This window comes from Buteo buteo, chromosome 23 (assembly GCF_964188355.1).
Source record: "Buteo buteo chromosome 23, bButBut1.hap1.1, whole genome shotgun sequence".
Taxonomy (NCBI): Eukaryota; Metazoa; Chordata; class Aves; order Accipitriformes; family Accipitridae; genus Buteo; species Buteo buteo.
The window spans coordinates 21490068-21509591 of NC_134193.1; the positions used below are offsets into that span (position 1 = coordinate 21490068).

At 38.7% G+C, this 19524-nt stretch overlaps 1 protein-coding gene across 3 annotated transcripts in view; it reads right to left on the reverse strand.

The window, feature by feature from the left end:
* Positions 1 to 1073: 1073 nt before the first annotated feature.
* Positions 1074 to 19524, reverse strand: part of TTLL11 (tubulin tyrosine ligase like 11) — a 53469-nt gene continuing 35018 nt past the window's right edge. The window contains exons 7-9 of one of the 3 annotated variants that reach the window (XM_075054910.1): positions 10815 to 11072; positions 8258 to 8364; positions 1074 to 4651 (exon numbers count right to left, since the gene is read on the reverse strand). In XM_075054910.1, the coding sequence (XP_074911011.1) occupies positions 4362 to 4651; positions 8258 to 8364; positions 10815 to 11072 (655 nt within the window). In that variant the 3' untranslated portion in view covers positions 1074 to 4361. The other 2 variants (XM_075054911.1, XM_075054909.1) reach the window with 2 other exon arrangements.

Consider the following 19524-nt stretch of genomic DNA (forward strand, 5'->3'; position numbering starts at 1 on the left):
AACTGTGCAGCAGCACCTCGGCGCGCTCACCGAGCCGCTAACGCTGTAAAGCCGGGCAGGCTCCGCAATCTGCTTCCTTCTCGTCGACGATAAACAACAGCAATTGTTATGAAAACGACCCACTTCACCCAGAACTCTACAAAAACGAACCTACCGCTGAAGGAAGGTCTTGCTCCGGCCAGGCCGACCCTTTCCCCGCCGTCCCCCACAGCCGTTACTTGCTGGCACTGCCCTGGGCGCAAAATGGCCTCTCCGTGTAATGGCGGCTGCTGGCGAGAAGGTTCTGGAAGCGCGGGGGCTCCATCGGACACAGGGAGCCAGGCCCCACTTCCCTGCGGCCCAGCCGGGCAGGGATCGCTGTGGAGATTCCCATGTGTGAGGATGCTCCAGGAAGCCCACAGGGGCTCCATCTACTAGGGCTAGACTCGGCCAAGTAGTAATTTACCACGTATTTCTGCTCCGCGAAAGAGAAAGGCAGCCCGCACGCTGGAAACTACTGTGTCCGCGGCCGTGGGACTGGGAGGAGAGGGGCTGACAGGCGGGAGGGCTGGCACCCGTGCTACAAAGCCGTGGAGATCGATCCTCTGACAACGCACAGAGAAAAGCTGGAATTGACAGATGAACTCGGCAAAGGCTGATGCATGGCAACGCCTTGCAGAGACAACGGAGGATAGATTCACCTTCAAAACGAAGGCACGCGTCTTCCAGAAACGGCTGTACAGCCACACAGGAAGCTGAACTAAGGGATTCAGCCAAATTGACCACATCAGTTTATTAGGCAAGCTGAGAAGCAAAACTGTGGAATTAGGAGGAAAGACAGCAAAGCGTGATGGAGAAGAAAACAAATTAGAGGGAAGAGGGCAATATTTAGAAGCAGATTGTCACTGCCCATCAGACAGCCATCAGAATAAGGTCAGACACAGTGCTGGCTAGGAACAAGGAGCTGGGATGGTAACTGTGGAAGTCATTCACGCCACAGCAAGCAAGTGCAGAGTTGAGGCACCATCCAGGCAGCCCCCGTGGGCTGCTGCTCCTCCTGCGGCAGCTCATCCTACAACCCCAGCGTAGCCCTCAAGGGCTCCCGCATCCAGCAGTGCAGGAGCAACGCCCTTGTCAACCCCCAAAATCACCGCAGGAAAAGTGTCTAGAAGCACGTGGCAAGTGAAGTGATCCGCTTGGTGTATGTTACATGTTCCCAAAACACACGACTGTAACGGGGCGAGACGGGCATTTGGGCAGAGGGCAACGAAGCATCAAAGAGCCCAGTCCAGATTAGGCAGAAGACAAATTTCAGGTGATTTAGCCTACAACAGCCTTATGCAGAGAAAGAACTCAAAATCAAACAAGGAGTCGCCAAATGAGTTTGGGCACATTTGGGCTAGATACAAGCCTGCCGGGAAGGGGGATGTCTGGATTGAAATTCTGGACTCACTGGCCTCAAAAAGTGTTTTTAATCCGATTTATACCCAGTGAGGAATATCAGACCCAGCGTGTCTGGTAGCGAGAAAGACTTCACTGGTATACAATGTTCATATCCTCTCTGTCATAAATGGAATAGTGAGTGCTGTGTTAGTCTCTGGAAAGAATATATAGAAAAGTATTATTAAAAAACCAACGCCTACTACCTTTCATGTATTGTTTCTTTTGCTAGAAAGGTACCTCAGGATTAACAGATTATCAGTACATTAGTATTCATGGTTCTGAATAAAGTGTCTCTGGTCATTTTTGTGTGTGTGCACGGGCTGGTAACTTAAAGGCTATGTGAAATTGCTTTGGATGTTAAATAATATGCAGAGGAAATTGCATTAGATGGCAGGGAAGAGAAATGTGACTTTGTCATTAAGTCTCTAAAGTACACTCCTGTTTTATCCCCCTCCTCCCCCCGAGAATAATATGGCATTCAATTTTCCAATTATATAAATACATGAACACTGGATTACTAGAGGCAGATAATTGAATATTTTGACTATTCTACAAGGGACCCTTCATGTTTGAAGCGGGAGATAAACAGGGCATGCTGCATCAGCTTCTGTATGCACAGGCTATAAAAATCTGAATTAGATCCAGAGAATATAAAGATCTCTATAACAGAGAGAGATCTTACCAGTGTTCATTATATACAATAGTTAATTTATTCCACTGATAGCAGGGTAACTTATACAATAGCAAAACCTGGATATTTTAGGCCATAGATTGTACCACTTTAAAGCTGTAAGGAAAAGCATTCGCAGATGTAGCATTTCAAATCCGACTCTTCTGTAGCTCTGTCTTTACAGGACATCAATCACAAGATGAGAGAAACTGTAAGCTATTTTCTAGTAACACACTGCCAATCGCAAGACAAATGTCAGATGTCACAAAATGAGAAGTAACCATTTTTCAACTTGTGAATGTCTTCAAATATATTACAATGAAAGTGTGAAAAAAATGACCCTTTCAGCTTCATTTGTTCTGACAGATGCCAGACCTTGGAGTTTGGCATTTTATCTTCATACTGCAATAATCTTTATGAAACTTAAACAAGGCTGAGGGCAGCGGCATTAGTCTACAATTGTCCTCTTACGTACAATACATAAAATTTCAAACATTCTAACCGTTGAACTAAAAAAGATCATCTACTACTACTCTTATTGGTGTTACAGAAAAAGACAAAAAGAAGAAGGGATGCCCACATCCAATATTAACTCATGCTAGGTATTAGTTTCTTGTGGGCTCAGCTTGACTTCTGCATTGTATTGCCATGCTGCTGATTGCCACTTAGGAAAAATGCATGCTGCTTAAAACTAACATCAGAAAAGAAACTCTAAACTTTTCCTGAAGTGAGAACTCATTCAATACCATGCGTGCATTTTGTCCATGACTTTAAATGAGTGGAGTCCCTCTGCACCGACAATGTGCGTCCAAGGTCACGTTTCTGACACACCAGCCATTGGAACATTTTGACATGGAGCTCAGGTAATTTTCTCCAATCCAAAGCTAAATGCCCAGACCCTGTCCCATCTTACAGCTTTGTGATTTTTGACAGTATGAGGAACACTAGAACATCAGCAGACTCATTAACATTACAGAATAGAACAAAGGAGGAAAAAATGAAACTCGGATGTAGACATACATTATTGTAATAAAATATCAGACCAAAAAGAATTTGACTGAACAGCCCTGAAGTTCCAAGTTATTCCTGTCCTTTCAGCCAGTCTCATGTTCTGCTTAGCCACCCCGCAGGAAGAGTGTGATTATGGAAGTCATCGTTCATTTCTTGAAAAATAAAACTATACTCTGTACAACTCCAGTGGTATAGCCCAGCATTCTTGACAAAATATCCTGTTAAATAATATAGATCTAATTTGTACAGAGTTATACTGTTATTTAAGGGGAAAAAATGAAGAATGTGTGCAAAGACAAAAAAAAAAAATCTGCTCTAGGTGTTACTGCAGGTCCAAATAGGGTAACAAACATGCAAAAGGTAAAAAATAAGCAAACCTAGAAATTAGCCTAAAGCCAGTGACAGGATTGGTTTCACTGGAATTTAAATGAACTCTTAGGCCTTTACAGTGTAAAGCTTTTTGCAGAAGCAGTGCTTAGTACCTGAAGACAAAACCACCACTTGATTCACCAAATTTGACTCAATGAAGTAAATTTTTTCTGTGAATAAGTGTGAGCTTATTGGTTCTGTGGAAGCAAAAGGATAAACATCTTTAGTTTTTCTTTAAAAAATTAACAGTACTTGTCATGGCAAAGACGTGTACAAAGCAGTAGAAGCCAAAATGTGATTTCAGTGTTTTAAGACTGACTTTAAAAAAATAAGTACATAGACAATGACCAAATCTGCATTGATTCCAACATGTGCAGTCCAAGCCACCGAAAGGAGAGGGTCAAAACCTGAAGTCTGACCACAAACGTAATTCCAGGTTTCAGTTTTCCAAAGTCCACAACTGGTATTTGAGACTGCAGCTCCTTACTTGGTTTCCATGATACCTCCAGTGCATACAAAGCAACATAATTCCTTTGATATAAGTGTGCCTCTTGATCAGTGCAACTAATCCCTTGATGCTGGTTATCATCCCACTGTATTTTGGTCCTTGTCCTCACACGTGGTTTTCTATACACTTGGGATGAAAGCACAGTTTGTCATGTGAGGTGTACTGTAGGTCCAACAGAGAGGTAAATAAATAGCCATTGCCAGGATCATTATTTGAGAATGGGCTCTTGCAGTAGACTTTTTGAAGAGTGTAAATAAAAAAAAGCTGAAATAAATAATTGTGACTATCAGATGAAGGAATTCAAGAGTCTGTCTCTCCTCCTGCAGTACAGGCATGTACCTGGGAATTAATTCTCAGTTCTGTCCTGGTGAATTAGCACCATTAACAGCGATGACTTCTATAATCTGCAAATTTACTAGCTGTGGCCGTGCGATTTAGGAGGGGTGTATATTCAGCTGGTGTAAGGTGAAGTCCATCTGCCTGACAAGGAACTACTCCACTTCGGCGGTCCACAATTGCACGGCCACAAACCAAGCGCTTTTCATCCAGGGCAGCCAGATGATACTCACAAAAATGAATTAGCGATGCCACTTGCTCGTGAAGTGGGAGGGACTTGTATTTTTTCTGAGCCAGACAGAAGAAAGCTTCGACAAAGGCTTGCAAACACATTCCTGCAAGGAAAAGGTGTTTATAGGAGATTCATAGCACAGTGTTCTCTAGCAAACTACATTCTTTAAGCATAATACTATCTCTTGCTTCTTTTGGCAGCAAGGCCAAATGTATATGTGCTGGGTATGGACACATACAATCGTGTTAGTTAACATCTTTTAATTTAAACAGCAGCCATCTAGAATCCTCACCAAGAAAAGAAATTGTCCTTCAAAGACCAAAAGACAAGGTTTTATTTGTATGTAACACACACGCTCATTTAGTATTTCAGTACAGGGTATACCCAGGCTGGGTTACAGACGGGTGATACTCTCTGTCACTGAGGCTATTTCTGGTTTTGCAGACATCAGCCCGACCAGCACCCTGGCATCCAGAGGCAAACGGGTACAGCAACAACCAATTTTAAGATATTGTACAATTAAATTGATGTGATATCAGTCTTGATTTCTTCTGCCTCAAATATTAAATTGAAACCAAATCAGACACAGAGTAACATATTGAGCTTCAAGGAAGACAATCTACCTGGAGAAAAAAAAAAGTTTATATTGGCAACTGAATTGGGTCATTGAAACCTTGTATTTTTAGAGATGGATCTAAAAAGTTCAAATATACAACTACTGAAACAGTATGTAATTTCAGTCTGCAGCACTATAAAGATAACCCCATTACGAAGTACCACCTTATCACAGAAGTGAGTTTATTCGAAGCATTACTTTCCTTTTGCAAAGACTGTACTAGGTATGAATCCTTAGCCTTCCTTTTGAAGGCGAAGAGGCGATTTTTTTCAGCCACACCCAGTAACTCTGCAATAGTAGTTTTGTTTCAATTGAATTAAAAACAGTTGAAGTGTGTACAAAGGGAAAGTAGTGTAGTGCCAAAAAATTTCTCTGCTATAATAAAACTCTCTGCTCTGCCCCTTCACAAACAAAAGTCCCCTGCAGAAGCCACATGCTGCAGTACAGACTCTTCAGGTGTTGCTCAATCACATCTTACTAATAACACATTACCACAGCCAATGGAAAGAGGGGCTGCATATTAACACTAATTATCGTATTTAAAACCTTGAAGTAATACCTACTTTAATTCTTAATTAAGAAGCCAGACCACAATTGGTTTTGCAGAATGCCAGCAACAAGGAACAGTTATAGCTGCTTTGTGCTTTAACTGGCTTCCCAGTTTGAACATACACTTAAGAAGATTATTTTAGGATGTGATATTGAAAAGTTTGGGGTTTTTAACTTACTGTTGGCTTATTTATGCTGCAGGAAAGGCACCTTTTCAAAATATTACAATTACCTTCTGAAGTATAATTTCTCTCAACTAAGGCTGCAGCTGGGGTCGCTTACGATCTTGCCTGTAAAATAGCTTGCAAAGGAATTGGTGAGTTATCTGAAAGCAGCAGCTGCCAGCTCAGTAAATTATTTTATCAGTCACGGTGAGCTGCAGGCAGGGAAAGCACCTTTGGTAGCATACACACTTTCTCCCCCATAAGTGACACTCATGTGAAGCATTTAATAAAAAAGTTAGAAGCTGCTGTTTTATGACAACAGCAATAGTTACTGTATTGATTACAGCTGGAAGTGGGCCAAACGCAAAGCCAACAGAAATGGTTGGGTATTTTGTGTTGTAACACCTAGAAAACATCTGGTTCATTGAGACTGTCAACAAATAAATCTCTTCATTTCTGAAAGCTTGAGTATTCACTTGCATTTCTGTTATTTTTGCTAGTGAAATTCTATCAGCTAACCACATAAATGACTTATACCCACACTGAAATGCTAAATGCAAATGCTCAAATTTTACATACCTGTGAAACTAAGGTGACCCTAACCTACCTAAACTAGTACAGGAGTTCACACATAATAAACCATGCTATCTCCTCTGCACTATACTTTCCTTTTCTCCCTTCTAATCTTAGATCTGGATTTATTCTTTTCATCAGCCATGTGAACAGTCTATTTTACTTTTTCTCCTTTTCCCTTACCTGTCTTCATATTATTCTCCTTTTCCCTTATCTGACTTCATATACACAGACTCTACAGGTTATTATAGGATACCTGTGTTCAAGCAAGACAAAATAATACTTATCTATTTCATACAAATATAAGCTTCATTAACATTTCTGAAGCATGTTCAAATACTCAAAAAAAGGTTATATAAAAATAATTTTACTGCTGTCATACCTGACCATGGTCTTTTATGTGTGTCACTAATTCTTGATGTTTATGCAGGAGGGAACTACAGACGTATTTTAGGGAGGTGGGATAACAAATACAAAAGTCAGTCTCAACTTGGAGACTTTTGTGTCTTCTGCTATTTTAGCATTCAAAAAAAAAAAGATGCAGGAGTATATGCATTGATGTCCATGTTCAGCTTCTTACATAAAAATATATTTTGAACCGATTTCTGGGAAGATGCCAGCTTGCAGCTCTGTGACCAGCATGCTAGTTTATGCCAGCAGCATCAATGTGGACTTCTTTATCCCACACTGATTTAAATGGAACCTTGACAATCCTCCTTGATGGCCACAAGAAACAGTGGCATAAAACCTTCCAGAATGCTCCAACTGCTGTTTCCCTGCTATAAATGGCTCAAAAAATGTCATCAGGAACATTTAATGGTTTTTTTGTTTTGTTTTTGGGGTTTTTTTGAGATAGGAGTATTAACACAATTGAAATTATTCAACACTTTACAAAAGTGATATGGAAAAGTTGCCAAATTTATGGACTCAACTTCATATAGAAATGTAATAGCAATTCTAGAAATTAAGCTATATATGAAATGTAATATAACAAGAAAATAATCCCTGAACTCTGCTATTTGATAGATTACTGTCTCAGATCTAAAAATGTGACCAAAGCAGATGGGGAGGTAATTCACTACTGAAGGCTATGTTGGCTGTTTGACCTAGCTCCTGCATGAACAATTTACAGCAAGGGGTGCTTGTAGCAAAAACACACTGCTACTTGTCCTTAATAAGAGCCTATTTAATAGCTGAGCACTGTGCAAGTTTGTGCAGAAACCTATTGTCCTTCCCTCGCCCATCACAATGACAATGAAAATGAAAAAAGGGAGTGTACTGTTGGGCAGGTCACACACACACACTCCCTGGGAAAGTAAAAGTAACACTGGTAGTTTTGTTTGCCCCCAAAGTAACCTTTTTGGGGAACACAAATCAAAAAGAGAAGTTAAGCATATTTATTTCTAGCTCCTGCATAGCTTTTGGTTTGGTTGGGTTTTGCTAGGCCATGTAAGCTACTCTAATATGGACATGCCTTCTTACACTGTAATTAAGTTGAAGGTTCCACTGGAAATGGTTTTAAATGCTTCTCTGCAAACAGCAACAAGTCTTACAAATGCAAAATTGCAAGCATAAAAAGGGGCTTGCAGAAGACTTTTTCCAATAAATAAATTGAAAACTAAGAGTGATCTGTTCTGTAGATAAAGGGAAACTGCCACAGAACTAAACAGAAGAATTTGTTGTACACGTACATGCCTCAGATGCCTTGGTCCCATTTTTTTTATGGAATGTTTGAAGTGTGCTTGAGCTACCAAAATTGCAAAAAAACCCCCAACTTCCATAGTCTGCAAACACAAAATAGTGTTACCCGATTCTTTGTGGTCGATTCCCATGCTGTTCCACCTTCTTGTGATATCAATATATAAGATATCTACAGAAGCCATTGAAAAATTGCTGTTACTCAATTTGCAGTTTCTGTTAAAAACAGACAAAATAAAGAAGAAATTCTGATTATGTCCAAACTTCCAAGTTAGGAAAAATTCTGCAAGGGCAACTGAAAGAACACTGGGAGAAAAGTTTACCCATACCATATGTACACACTCACTGTAACACGCTTAGTCTAATAAAACACATACAGCAGACAGCAAACAAACCAGCGTTCATTAGGTTTACATATCTGAAATGGTACAAGCCCTGAATTTTTCACATGCAGAGCATCTCCTGTATGTACCTAGTCCTGCTGCCAGTTCAGATCACGCAGGTACCACCTCTGCCAGAAATGGCCCTGGGCAGGAGAAGCGGCCCACTTCCAGGCATGCACCTAAAAAATCCAATTTGCACGTGGTGCAATCTCACATCATTCTCTAGCCACAAAAAGGCAGCAGGTCGTATTACAGATGAACTGGCTTATTCTGATTTTGCAACAAGGGGGGGGGGGGGGGAGGAGGGAGAAAAACCCTGAGTATTTCAATTAAAAATATGACTTGACTGTTATACACAGCTTTCTCCCAGGCTATTGCCAGTACGCTTTCCAAGGCTGTAACAGAATGGAATTAATTGGTACATTGCAAAACCCAACACAAACCTGCACAGACTATCTACATGAGGCAGAGTTTACACAGAGAATACTTTCATTTGACTGACTGATCCTGTTTTAAAAGGGTTGGAGAAAAGCTTTCAGGCACAGAATTACTTCTTCATGCCTGAACACTGAACAGATTTACCCTGTGCGTTACTGAACACTGCATGGAAAACAGCAGCATCTCTGGATACATCTCCGGCATTTGGTGATAAGCACATGTAGGAGATCCGACACTTGTGTGGTCTGAGCCTGCAGTGTAGTGTTGATCAATATATGAGAATTAGCCATCTGTCCAGTATTTCCAGATGTCTGGCAGCCTGGCTGGAACTAGTGGACATGCCAAAGAGCTGGCCAAAATTTTTAGCCAGAAAAGGAAAAAAAAACCCAACCCAAACCCCAAACACTGGATAATTTAAAAGAATCTTACTCTTTAGTAGTCTAAGCAGAGCTCCCTTAAAACAGAGAGTTAAGGTCTGGCCTAAATAGTCCCCCCAAAATCTTAGGCAGCATCCAAGCAAGGACTAGAGCCACTAGAGCTGGTGTTTCCCTTTTAGTTATTTTTTAGAACAAAGAAATTATTGAAGGGTAACAGATTTCGATTAGCTAAAATTTGAGTCGATAGTCTCTGCAACCACTTCCCCACACATGCATGCACACACATATACACAAAGTCACACTTGTGTACCATTTTATTCTTGAAAAGTGATACAGCACACATCTTAGAAACATGGCCTTATTTCTGAAATGAGTAGTAATGACAGCATTTCAGAAAAGGGCCATGCAGTTGGTATAGATCCTCTGGGAAAAAAATAAACAAAATATTTGCCAATATTAAAAAGTTTAATTTAACATGCATTAGGAAACTGCAAACACTACTTCACTGAGATATGGCAATTTATTTTAATATTCTTAAAAGAAAATATTGGCATTTATTCTGTGTTAATCTGAAAAGCGTCGAATTAAGGCTGGACTAAACAATAGAAAATACAGAACTTGAAACAATCCTGTACTGGCCTGTGGATAGAGCAGATGCCTTCAGTCATTTTCTATATATCATAATTTGTATAAATCAAATTGTCTATATTCATTCCTGAATGCTAAATGCATCTGCACAGAAACAGGACCTGTATTTTAAGAGTACATCTGCTGCTGCTGCTTATTTCTTTTGTCATTGTCAATGAAAGACAGAAAATGAGATATTTGTACCATGACTAGAACAGATATATCCGTAAAAAACAATGAAAAAAACCCTCACGAATAAAAAGTACGTGAAAAAATAAATTGAGTTCTTTGCCATTGCAAGTTGCAATTTCACAATGCAAATCCTTGGTGCACAATGCATCAGCAACTGGCATTTGGAAATCCTTTCCTGTGGCCTGGGGCAGATGGCTGTGCCCCAAAAGCCAACAGAATCAGATCAAGTGAGCCCATTTCGGTTGTCACTTTCTCACAATGGTATTCTGATGATTTACTAGGAACGTGACATGTTGACTAAGACTGCAGATAGTATCTCCCAAAGTATTGCTGATCTGCTGTAGAATAAAGATGCAGGTTCCTACTAGACACAGTTTCATAGGTCAGGTATTTTGGGAGCTTGGAATGATAAAAATATATCTGTTTTATTAAAAAATATGCGATGGTTCACTAGAACTTATGGGGAAAAGTTTCTTTAGAAGGCATTACTAAACCCACAAGCAAAAAATGTACCACTATTAGGGCCTGCTTTTATTCAACAAAACCTAAGATAAGCACAAGGACAACAGTACCACCCCACAAGATCACGAGCTTCTAAGTTCTCGACTATGGTTTAAGCAATTCCTAAAGAAACTTTCCCTTTACTAACCTTATAAATGTTCGGAAACCTGTTGGCCCCAACTTTGTTGTCCCTTTTACACCAAGAAATCGGATAAACAGTGCAGCCACTCTGTCCACAAGTCGCAGGTAGTTGAACTGCTTCGCGTACTTGGGAAACACTTGCTTGAGACAAAGGGAGGGGAGACCAGCCTCTGGGCTTTTGGTGGTATCGTATTCCGGTCTGTCTGCCGGTCCCGCGTCCAACAGCTCTTCGTTTGCTTCTGACACATGCTCCAAAGTCTGACACCTGTAGCACATAAAATAATTGTATCTTATGTTAACCTTATTCTTAGAAGATGCTGTCTTTCTGGATGTTTTTAAATTATAAAACATTATTTTATGAGATCTTTACAATAATGTAGAATCAAGAACAAATACTAAGGTTCTCAAAAACAGAAACCATGTTATAGGAATATTTAAAAGGATAACGAGCAGACCATTCTCTGATGCCAAAAATAACACCTATAAATACGACTGACAAACAGATGCTGCACCATTACCAGGTTAATTGTGGGAGCTACCATTAACTTGTAACTCCCCTTGAAATGACTGGGAGCTGGGCACAATCATACCATTTTTCTGTAAGTTTTGAAATTTTGTTTTATACTAAACCACTCCTTTATCAAAATCTTGGGTTTACCACCCCAAGAAGGTAGGAGTGGGTGCCTGGTCACCCTAACACTGCATGGTCGCCCAGATCCCGCGCCCTTCTTTTTATATGGCTCTTTGGCTATTGTGTCCTAGGAAGAGGTCAGCAATTTGCTATGCAGGTATTAAATTGCAACTACTTCTAGCTGCGTACCTTCTGGGCACTGCCCAAGCTGCAGAAACAGATGGAAAACATTACCAGTGTTCAGAAGTTCAGGGGGATGGCTATCAATCCAGCTATAAAATTATAAAAATGAGTATTTTTTTAAAAGGCGAGTGATTTTTAGGACCTCACAATTTTGACAATTTAAGACATTACATTTTCCATAGGACTCTAGCATTTTCTGAAAATCATTTTCCCTTAAATTTATTTCATATAAAACATTCCAAAATTGAAACACTGACAATAAGTAGTTACATCTGAAAATCTTGATCAAAGTATGCCTGCATGATTCCCATACAATGCTTCAAAAATATTAATAGTGCATTCATTGATAAAGACATCTTAGTTTAATAACAGAAAGCCTGGATGGACATCAGATTGCATTGCTCCTTTCTGCATCCCTGATCTGGAACAATATTTTTCTTTCATAACCTTTTTTTTTTTTTTTTTTTAAATTTTAAAGGTTTTTTTTCCTTCCCTTCTTGCTTTTCCTTGTCGTAACCAGTAATGCTCCTTAGATCACTTAATAAAGCTGAGGTAACAACAGGTTCTCAACAAATTGGGCCCCACTGAGTTAATTTTTTCTATAATGGCAGGTTTTTGGTTTTTTTAATCCACGTAGTTAAACGTTAAAAGCCAAACATTTCAACCTTTCCCCCCCATAACACACAAATTATTTTTCTCGATGTAGATTCATTGTGAAGCTGTAGAATATCCATATTCCTTTCAAAAGGTCTTTTCAACCTCACGAAAGGTAACAGGCTAACTTCTTCCACATAGACAAGGAAACAGCAGATAGCAACTGCACGTTGGTGTTATCAGCATTGAACAAAAATAGGTATGCAGAAAAAAGATGACTTTCATGGAATTTCATGGACTATTTCACAGGAAATGCTTAGAGATTGTAATAATCTAATTATATTTAAACGTATTTTCCAATAATGATTAGAAGCTTTTACCTTCCCTGGTAAGTAAGGTACAAAAAGTACGGTAAGATATATTTGCAAAGAAGAAATTCTAACAATACATTCAGAAGCAATACAGTTCACATAAATGCATACTTGCACTACTCAGAAGACAACTTCTGGGCAATCCCATTATTTTTTCTTCAACTCCTCTGTGCCTACTGTCAAAATACATTATTTCATCTTCATTGTCATTGCCAAATTCCCTAAATAAAGCTGATTGAGATAATAATGTTCCAAAATAAATGTTACATGTTTATTCAGCATGACATATTTTTAATTTTTTCTGCATTTGACATATCAAAAGAAAATTAAAGATTGCTATCCTCATAAGGTCAGAAAGTCTGATAGCTGTTGGTAATTATTTGACACCCACTAAGCATATGCAGGTTTTCATTTTCTTTCCAGCCACTTTTGTAAGTACCTATCATCAAGAGTAAGTGTAATTCACACTAGGTACTAAAAAAATTAGTGCTTTTACTACATTGATCTTTTGTGTTCCTGAGCAGATTTAGTGTCCTTCAGAAAGTTCTGTTCCAGCAGAAGATAACAATCAACAGAGTTATTATTCACCCACAGCACTGCAAATGTTATTAAGTCAGATCTACAGTAAATCTGTACCTTCCGACTTCAACTGCAAAAGGCAGCAGATTTCCTTAGCCCTTGTACAACCACCCTGTAGTCAGTCATCCATAACAAATATCCCCATGGGATTTTCAGCTTCTCTCTTCTACTTCTAAATTTCCCTGAAAGACATTAATCCATTGCCATGCGGTGTCCGCTTTCAGTAGAAAATACTTCAAATTAATACTTTTAACTTCTAGTGAGAAATATGATGAAAATAAATGTATGGCAACTGTAAGACAAGGGGCCCTTACAGGGGAAAAAAAAAAAAAAGAATCGCAAAAAAAAAAGTTTTAATTAGTATGAACTAAATTGCAATATCTAATTTCTAAAAGACTTGTTTGGGGCCAAGTTTTCAACCCTGCTTGAATGTGGGCTCTGAACTCATTCACACCTCCAGATGTTACCTTCAAACAGCAGCAGCTCACCATCCACTGCAGCATCTGCCCAAACTATAACCACAGATGTGACTGCTCAGTGCAGAACCGAGACTGGAAACTTCTCCCTGCACCAAATGCCAGCTCCAAGTTCGTTTAGATGAACTTTGAACATTAGCAGAGGTTCCAACAGTTCTTTGTAAAAAGCATCCACGTTCAGCCTCTTTTGGTGTTTAAGTACTCGTAACTGCCAAGGCATTGCTGCTCGGATGGGACTGTCACGCTGCGATTCACAAAGCATCTGTTCTTCTAAGACAACTATTGTTACAAACTTCTAAAATAACAGTACTTCTTTTGTATCCACACTTATATTCATTGCTTTTGAGTATCTGTAAATGTGATCATTTTTTGAGATAAAAGACTCTAAAAAAAATCTTTAAAAAATAAATAAAAATCTTAAGTAGTGCTTGGGTAATGTTCCTGTCTGCTGCAGACAGGAAAGTAGAAAAATAATGTTATTTTTGTCTTTAGTTAAGTAAAGCTTAAAGTAATAAATTATTAGCTTTGTTCTTTCTCATGTAAGATTGGATGGTGGTTCCACTGCCATGGAGTACCCTCTGGCTGCCAAAAGAGCGAGAGTATGTACAGCCAAGAAACAATAAGCATGCAGGCTTCTATTTTTAATCTTAAAAGGTCTGTTCATGAATTTAAAAATTCAAATACTCAGCCAGGTGAACTAGACCTTGACCAAATGTGAAACCTTGTACTCAGTGGGAGAGAGGTTGTGTTGTTTGTAACATAACTCTGGTTTTAATGATGCCTGGAAGCCCCGAACCCTTTCTCATTCTAAATTTTTGAGTGTTTTGGATTGTACATTATTCATCCATCATTAATGTTTTCAGTTAGGAAAATACAAAGCTTTACTTTAGAAGATGCAAGCAGAGCTGAGGAAATTTCATTAGATTTCATTTTTTACAGAAAATGCTGAAGAGACTGTTACAGGGAGCAGCTTCAGAGAGATTAATTACAGCCCCAGCACTCTCTGGTGCCTGTGCTGCCCAGCATCAGAAGGGAGGCTGGAGTGCTGTCCATCCACTACACTACTGAGACAGAGGTTTGACTTGTAGAACAACGGCTCTCAGCGTAGTCTTCTGCAAATCTGTACTTCCTTCACAAATCCATACCTCTTTCCCACTGAAGGAACAGTCCCTGGAACTTCTGAGGAAGTGCAGTAGTTTAAAAGAGGTTTTTTTCAGCCTTTTCATTTTTCAACCCCCATCCTCAAAGGAAATGTGAAATGGTCACAAGGAGAACACCCAAACCATAATCGTAAACAGATACTCTGGACACATTACTGCTGGGAGCCACAGAAGACTGTCTCTCTGACTGAGGGGGAAGGGACACAGTCAAATTATTAAATGGGACTATGTTTGGTTTGTATTAGGGTCATAGAAAATTGTGCTTGTAGAAAAAAAACGCTATTATGGTCAACGAAAAACTATTGTTGAATGTAATAAAGCAGAGGGTCTAAACTACCATCTAGAATTTCCTTCTTCCCCGCCTTTCTTTGGAAAAAAGCCTACAGCTGCCTTTGAGGTCATGGATAAAAACTCAAAACCAGCTTTCCATTTCAAACTTTTACTGAAATAGCTCTTAAAACCATATTTCTTATTAGAAAAGTATTTTTTAAATAAAACCAGCTTTTTTTGTATGTTACTGCATGTCTCAGTCCTTTCCACTTACACATTGGGAAAGTCTATAAAATATTTAAATCAGAACAAGAAAACTTAATTCTAATCTTTATTGCCAAATCTTGTACTTCCATTAAATAAAAAAGACAGAATATACTTCTTAATTTGCTTTTACAGGTTATTGCTTTTACAAGTTTAATGATTTGGTTTGATTCTTTAGCTTCCCCCTTCCCCCAAGATTTCCTGAAGTTTCCTTTTCTAATGCACTAGAGCTTAATTAATTTGATCATATAATTTGGATTAAAGCTATAGTTTTATTAAAAGTGAAAACTAAGACTTTCCAAAACAAACCTGCACAAGAGCTTGTCTGTATCTGCAAAACTGAGTTGATACATAGACTTGCCTATTCTTCACGCTCACCTTAACTGCAAGCATTTACACTGACTATATTCGGAGTATAATTCTCCACTGCTACCACAGACAACATTTCAATAAAAGTTTATTTTCTGTAGATCTATTCAACACACTTATATGCACCCAATCTCAATGTGGTCTCAACATGACTAATTAAGAAAAACTGCCTAGCTAGGTATATTACAGCCAGACTCGGTACCTATAAAACCAGAATTTTACTGTGATCTGCACATTTTTGCAAGGAAACAGTGCACAACATATTTCTTGCCCTAGCACTAGATAAATTACACTCACTTGCAATGCACCGTTACATTTTCTTCTGTGTTTCGCTACCATCTGCCATCGCCACACCATAAGGGTGAGCGGATGACATAACTCCCCAAGGGTCATGCAATCAAAGACTGGTATAAGCACTGGCAGTACAGCTACAAAAAGCAGAAATACAGCTCAAAGTCCAGCAACAATGAAAAAGTATTTTCACCTCCATTTCTACCATTAATTTATCAGTCAATTGGAAAACACAGAAGTACACATTTTTGTAATGTTACCTGTCAGATTCAAAGTGTTACTAAAAACTCCTATGCATATTTATCATCCAGTTCTTTCTTACTCCAGAAAGTGACTTCCAAGAAATACCTTAAATGCTGTCTCATTCAGGACTTCACCTTGGGAGTCTGGGTACAACACACAGGGTTCTCACACTTGGCCCTAGTCTCCCTGAAAACCTTGCAAAATGTCTGTGGACAAGTGCTGCAGTGGAGTTGCAGGGAAGGGATCAGAAACTCCAAAATGCTGAAGCAAATCTCCAGAAAGAGAATCTTGCACAGGTTCCTTCCATTAGCTCATTTCTCAGGGGACTTCCAACAGGCAAGGGGAGGAGAAGAAAGCTGAGCCCCACACTTTAAAGCTGCTCCTTAGAATTAATTGTTTTGACTGACACAGCTGAGTCAGGCTAAATGAATGAAAGGTCAAATATAAGGTAATGCTTCTGTTGCTATACAGAATAAAAGCAAAGCTTAATTTACATACTAATGTCTGACCTCAATACATTAATTTCTCTAATTCTGCAGCTCATGACAGATCTCTCTTTAGAAATGATCAACTGTGGAGAAAATATTAACTGCATCTTTAAAAAAGAATTTCAATTTTAATAAAGCTTACGGAAACGACATCTAAGACTACTTATCTTTTATACATGATTACTAATTTATTAATGTTTCCTCCATCTACATTTTATCCCTTTCATTCTGACCGGCCTTAATCTTTATGCAAATATAAGTTGCTAAGGGACAAACAAATTTGCAACTACTAATTAAAGGCTTCAAAATTTGCAGCATTTTGTATACTTGTATATGAAATTTAGCTGTCAAGTTCAGAGTAAAATTGGGTAAGCATTGCAATATTAATATTTCTAAGAATGCTGACTTGATATTTTTAACATTTAGGGCATTGCTAGAAGTATAAATTAAGCAATTTTGGTATCAGCTGACAACTGCTTACCTAATAAAAGAAAATATTATGTTCTGGATTCTGAAGCTATAATTATTCCCTCAGCTGAGCCTCTATTCTCAAAGCAAAGACTATGTTAACATAGTTAAAAGTAGAGAATATTTTGCATGACAAATCTATCTATCCACCCATTTATGACCATAGTATATGGACCTCCCAAGAAACAGATACATGTTTGTTACTGGAATGTGTAGGTATGAAATACATTTGTGTGCTCATTCACAGAAATAATTCCATTAGGAAACAGTAAGTCAAAGCCAAAGCAGTGTCTCTGCATTATCAACCATTCATGAATTTTCTTTTATGAACTAATCCCATTACTTTTATTAACACACAGAGACTTCCAGCACTCACAGTATGGGATAGCAAGACATTTCATAGTTTGACTGCACATTGTGTGAATAATCAGCATCTTTTGTTTTGTACTGGCCACTTGTGAGTTTCATTTGAAGAAACTGAATATTCACCTCCTCTTCACCCTCTGGCAAAGCAAAAAATGTCAATAGCACTCGCATTTCCTCCTTTCAAAATAATAATAAAGTTGCACAAAGATAAAAGTATTAAAAGAATATTAAACCCCACAGAGTAAGAGATTTTTGAAGTTTTGTTAGAAACATTATAAACATATAGTTTATTCAACACTTCAAGAATGCTTTGCGGCAGTCAAAGAAACCACAGTAAACAGTCCATATTTCAAAGAGCAGAATCAATCACATTAAAAATCAGGATTGATAATCACCATGTTGTTGGCAGACAACTAACTTCACATCATACAAAATACATTTTGAAAATGCAGCAGCTGTCCTGTCTCCTGGAAGCAGAAAGTGCTGAAAGCAGTTAGAATTTCCAGCTCTAAGAAAAAAGAATCCATATCACAGAGAAATAAAGCAGTTAAATCACCTCACTTAGATTTTAACCTTATTGTGAGCATGACCATGCCTAACTTTGCCTGCACCTTCAAGGCCTAACATTGCATTCACGCTGGAAGGATGAAAGAAATGGAGCACACTAAGTTTGTTTCTGAGAGTTGGCAAACACATTTTAGGTGAATCCAAGGACGAATTAAAAATGTACTCCATAGCCTTGCCATTTGCTTAACAAAAACAAAATAATTTATCAGATTCTTGAAAAAGTTAAATCAAAGCCCCTGCAGTCTGTCATCAACAATCACAGCAACTCTAACGCACAGCATCTGCTAGTTGCAGGCTTTCCATTTTCTGTCCCATGAGTGTTATTTGTTTACCATGTATCATACTCTAAGCTCCACAGACATCAGTCCCCTTTCTGAGAAGGATGGTTCGCTGCCTCTTCAGATTGGATGGATTTATTATAAAAATAAACACTTCTCATTAAAGATTAAATAGCTTTTGAAAGAAAACAGAAGACTCTGAAAGTTTGCCGCCTTAACACATTGTTAATGAGTGTTTCCAAGATGTAGAAACTTAGTGTGGATCCTGACTTGCTCCACACCAAGGACACAAAGTGATGGATGAGAATATTACTGACATTTTCATATCCTATGCAGGGAAGACTAGAGCCTCCACTTCAAACTCGAAACCTAAGACAAGCTGATGCGCTGTCCTACACATTTTGTCCAGGAAGAAATGCAGTTTGTTTTAGGAAACATGTCTGCTAGCCACACAAGAAATGATATACTTACTGGAGTTACCAACAAGTATTATTCAAGGATTAACACTTGCCTTTCAAAGGAGTTGTACAGAGCCTTTCTTGTCTGAATTGTGCATTGATCAGAGGAATTTCTGAAACAGGAGATGGTACAGAGGCACACTGTGCTCAACCTTCCAGTTTTAGCCTACACAGATGTGGTCATTTCTGTTCACTCCTAGATGATACCATTCAAGATGCTGTTGTCTACTTTTATATGGAGAATGCTACAGAAATAATAGCTTCTGATATTCCATAATACAAATAAACTTTCAGATTCCATTAAAAAAAACCCCAAACAAACCACAATATGGGCAACAGCTAACACCACTGCAGTCATCCACAAAATACCAGAGCATAGAGAACAAGAGAGATCTACATCCTTCCCTTGAAAACACAGCCGTGGAAGCATTTCAGAAGATGACCCAGCCAGAGAAACCACTGGTTCAGAGACACCTGAGAAGCCCAAAAGTCAAGTCGCTCAGTTATTTGAAGAATTCTCCATAGTTTGGAATGGATCTTATCTGCCCTGATTCATAAGTGAGGATTTGTCCCACTATGCTTTGAAAATTTTTTTCTCCTAGACAATTTAGGTGCTTGTGATCTTATTATCTTCCACATCAGAAAGGGCTTAATTTTAGGG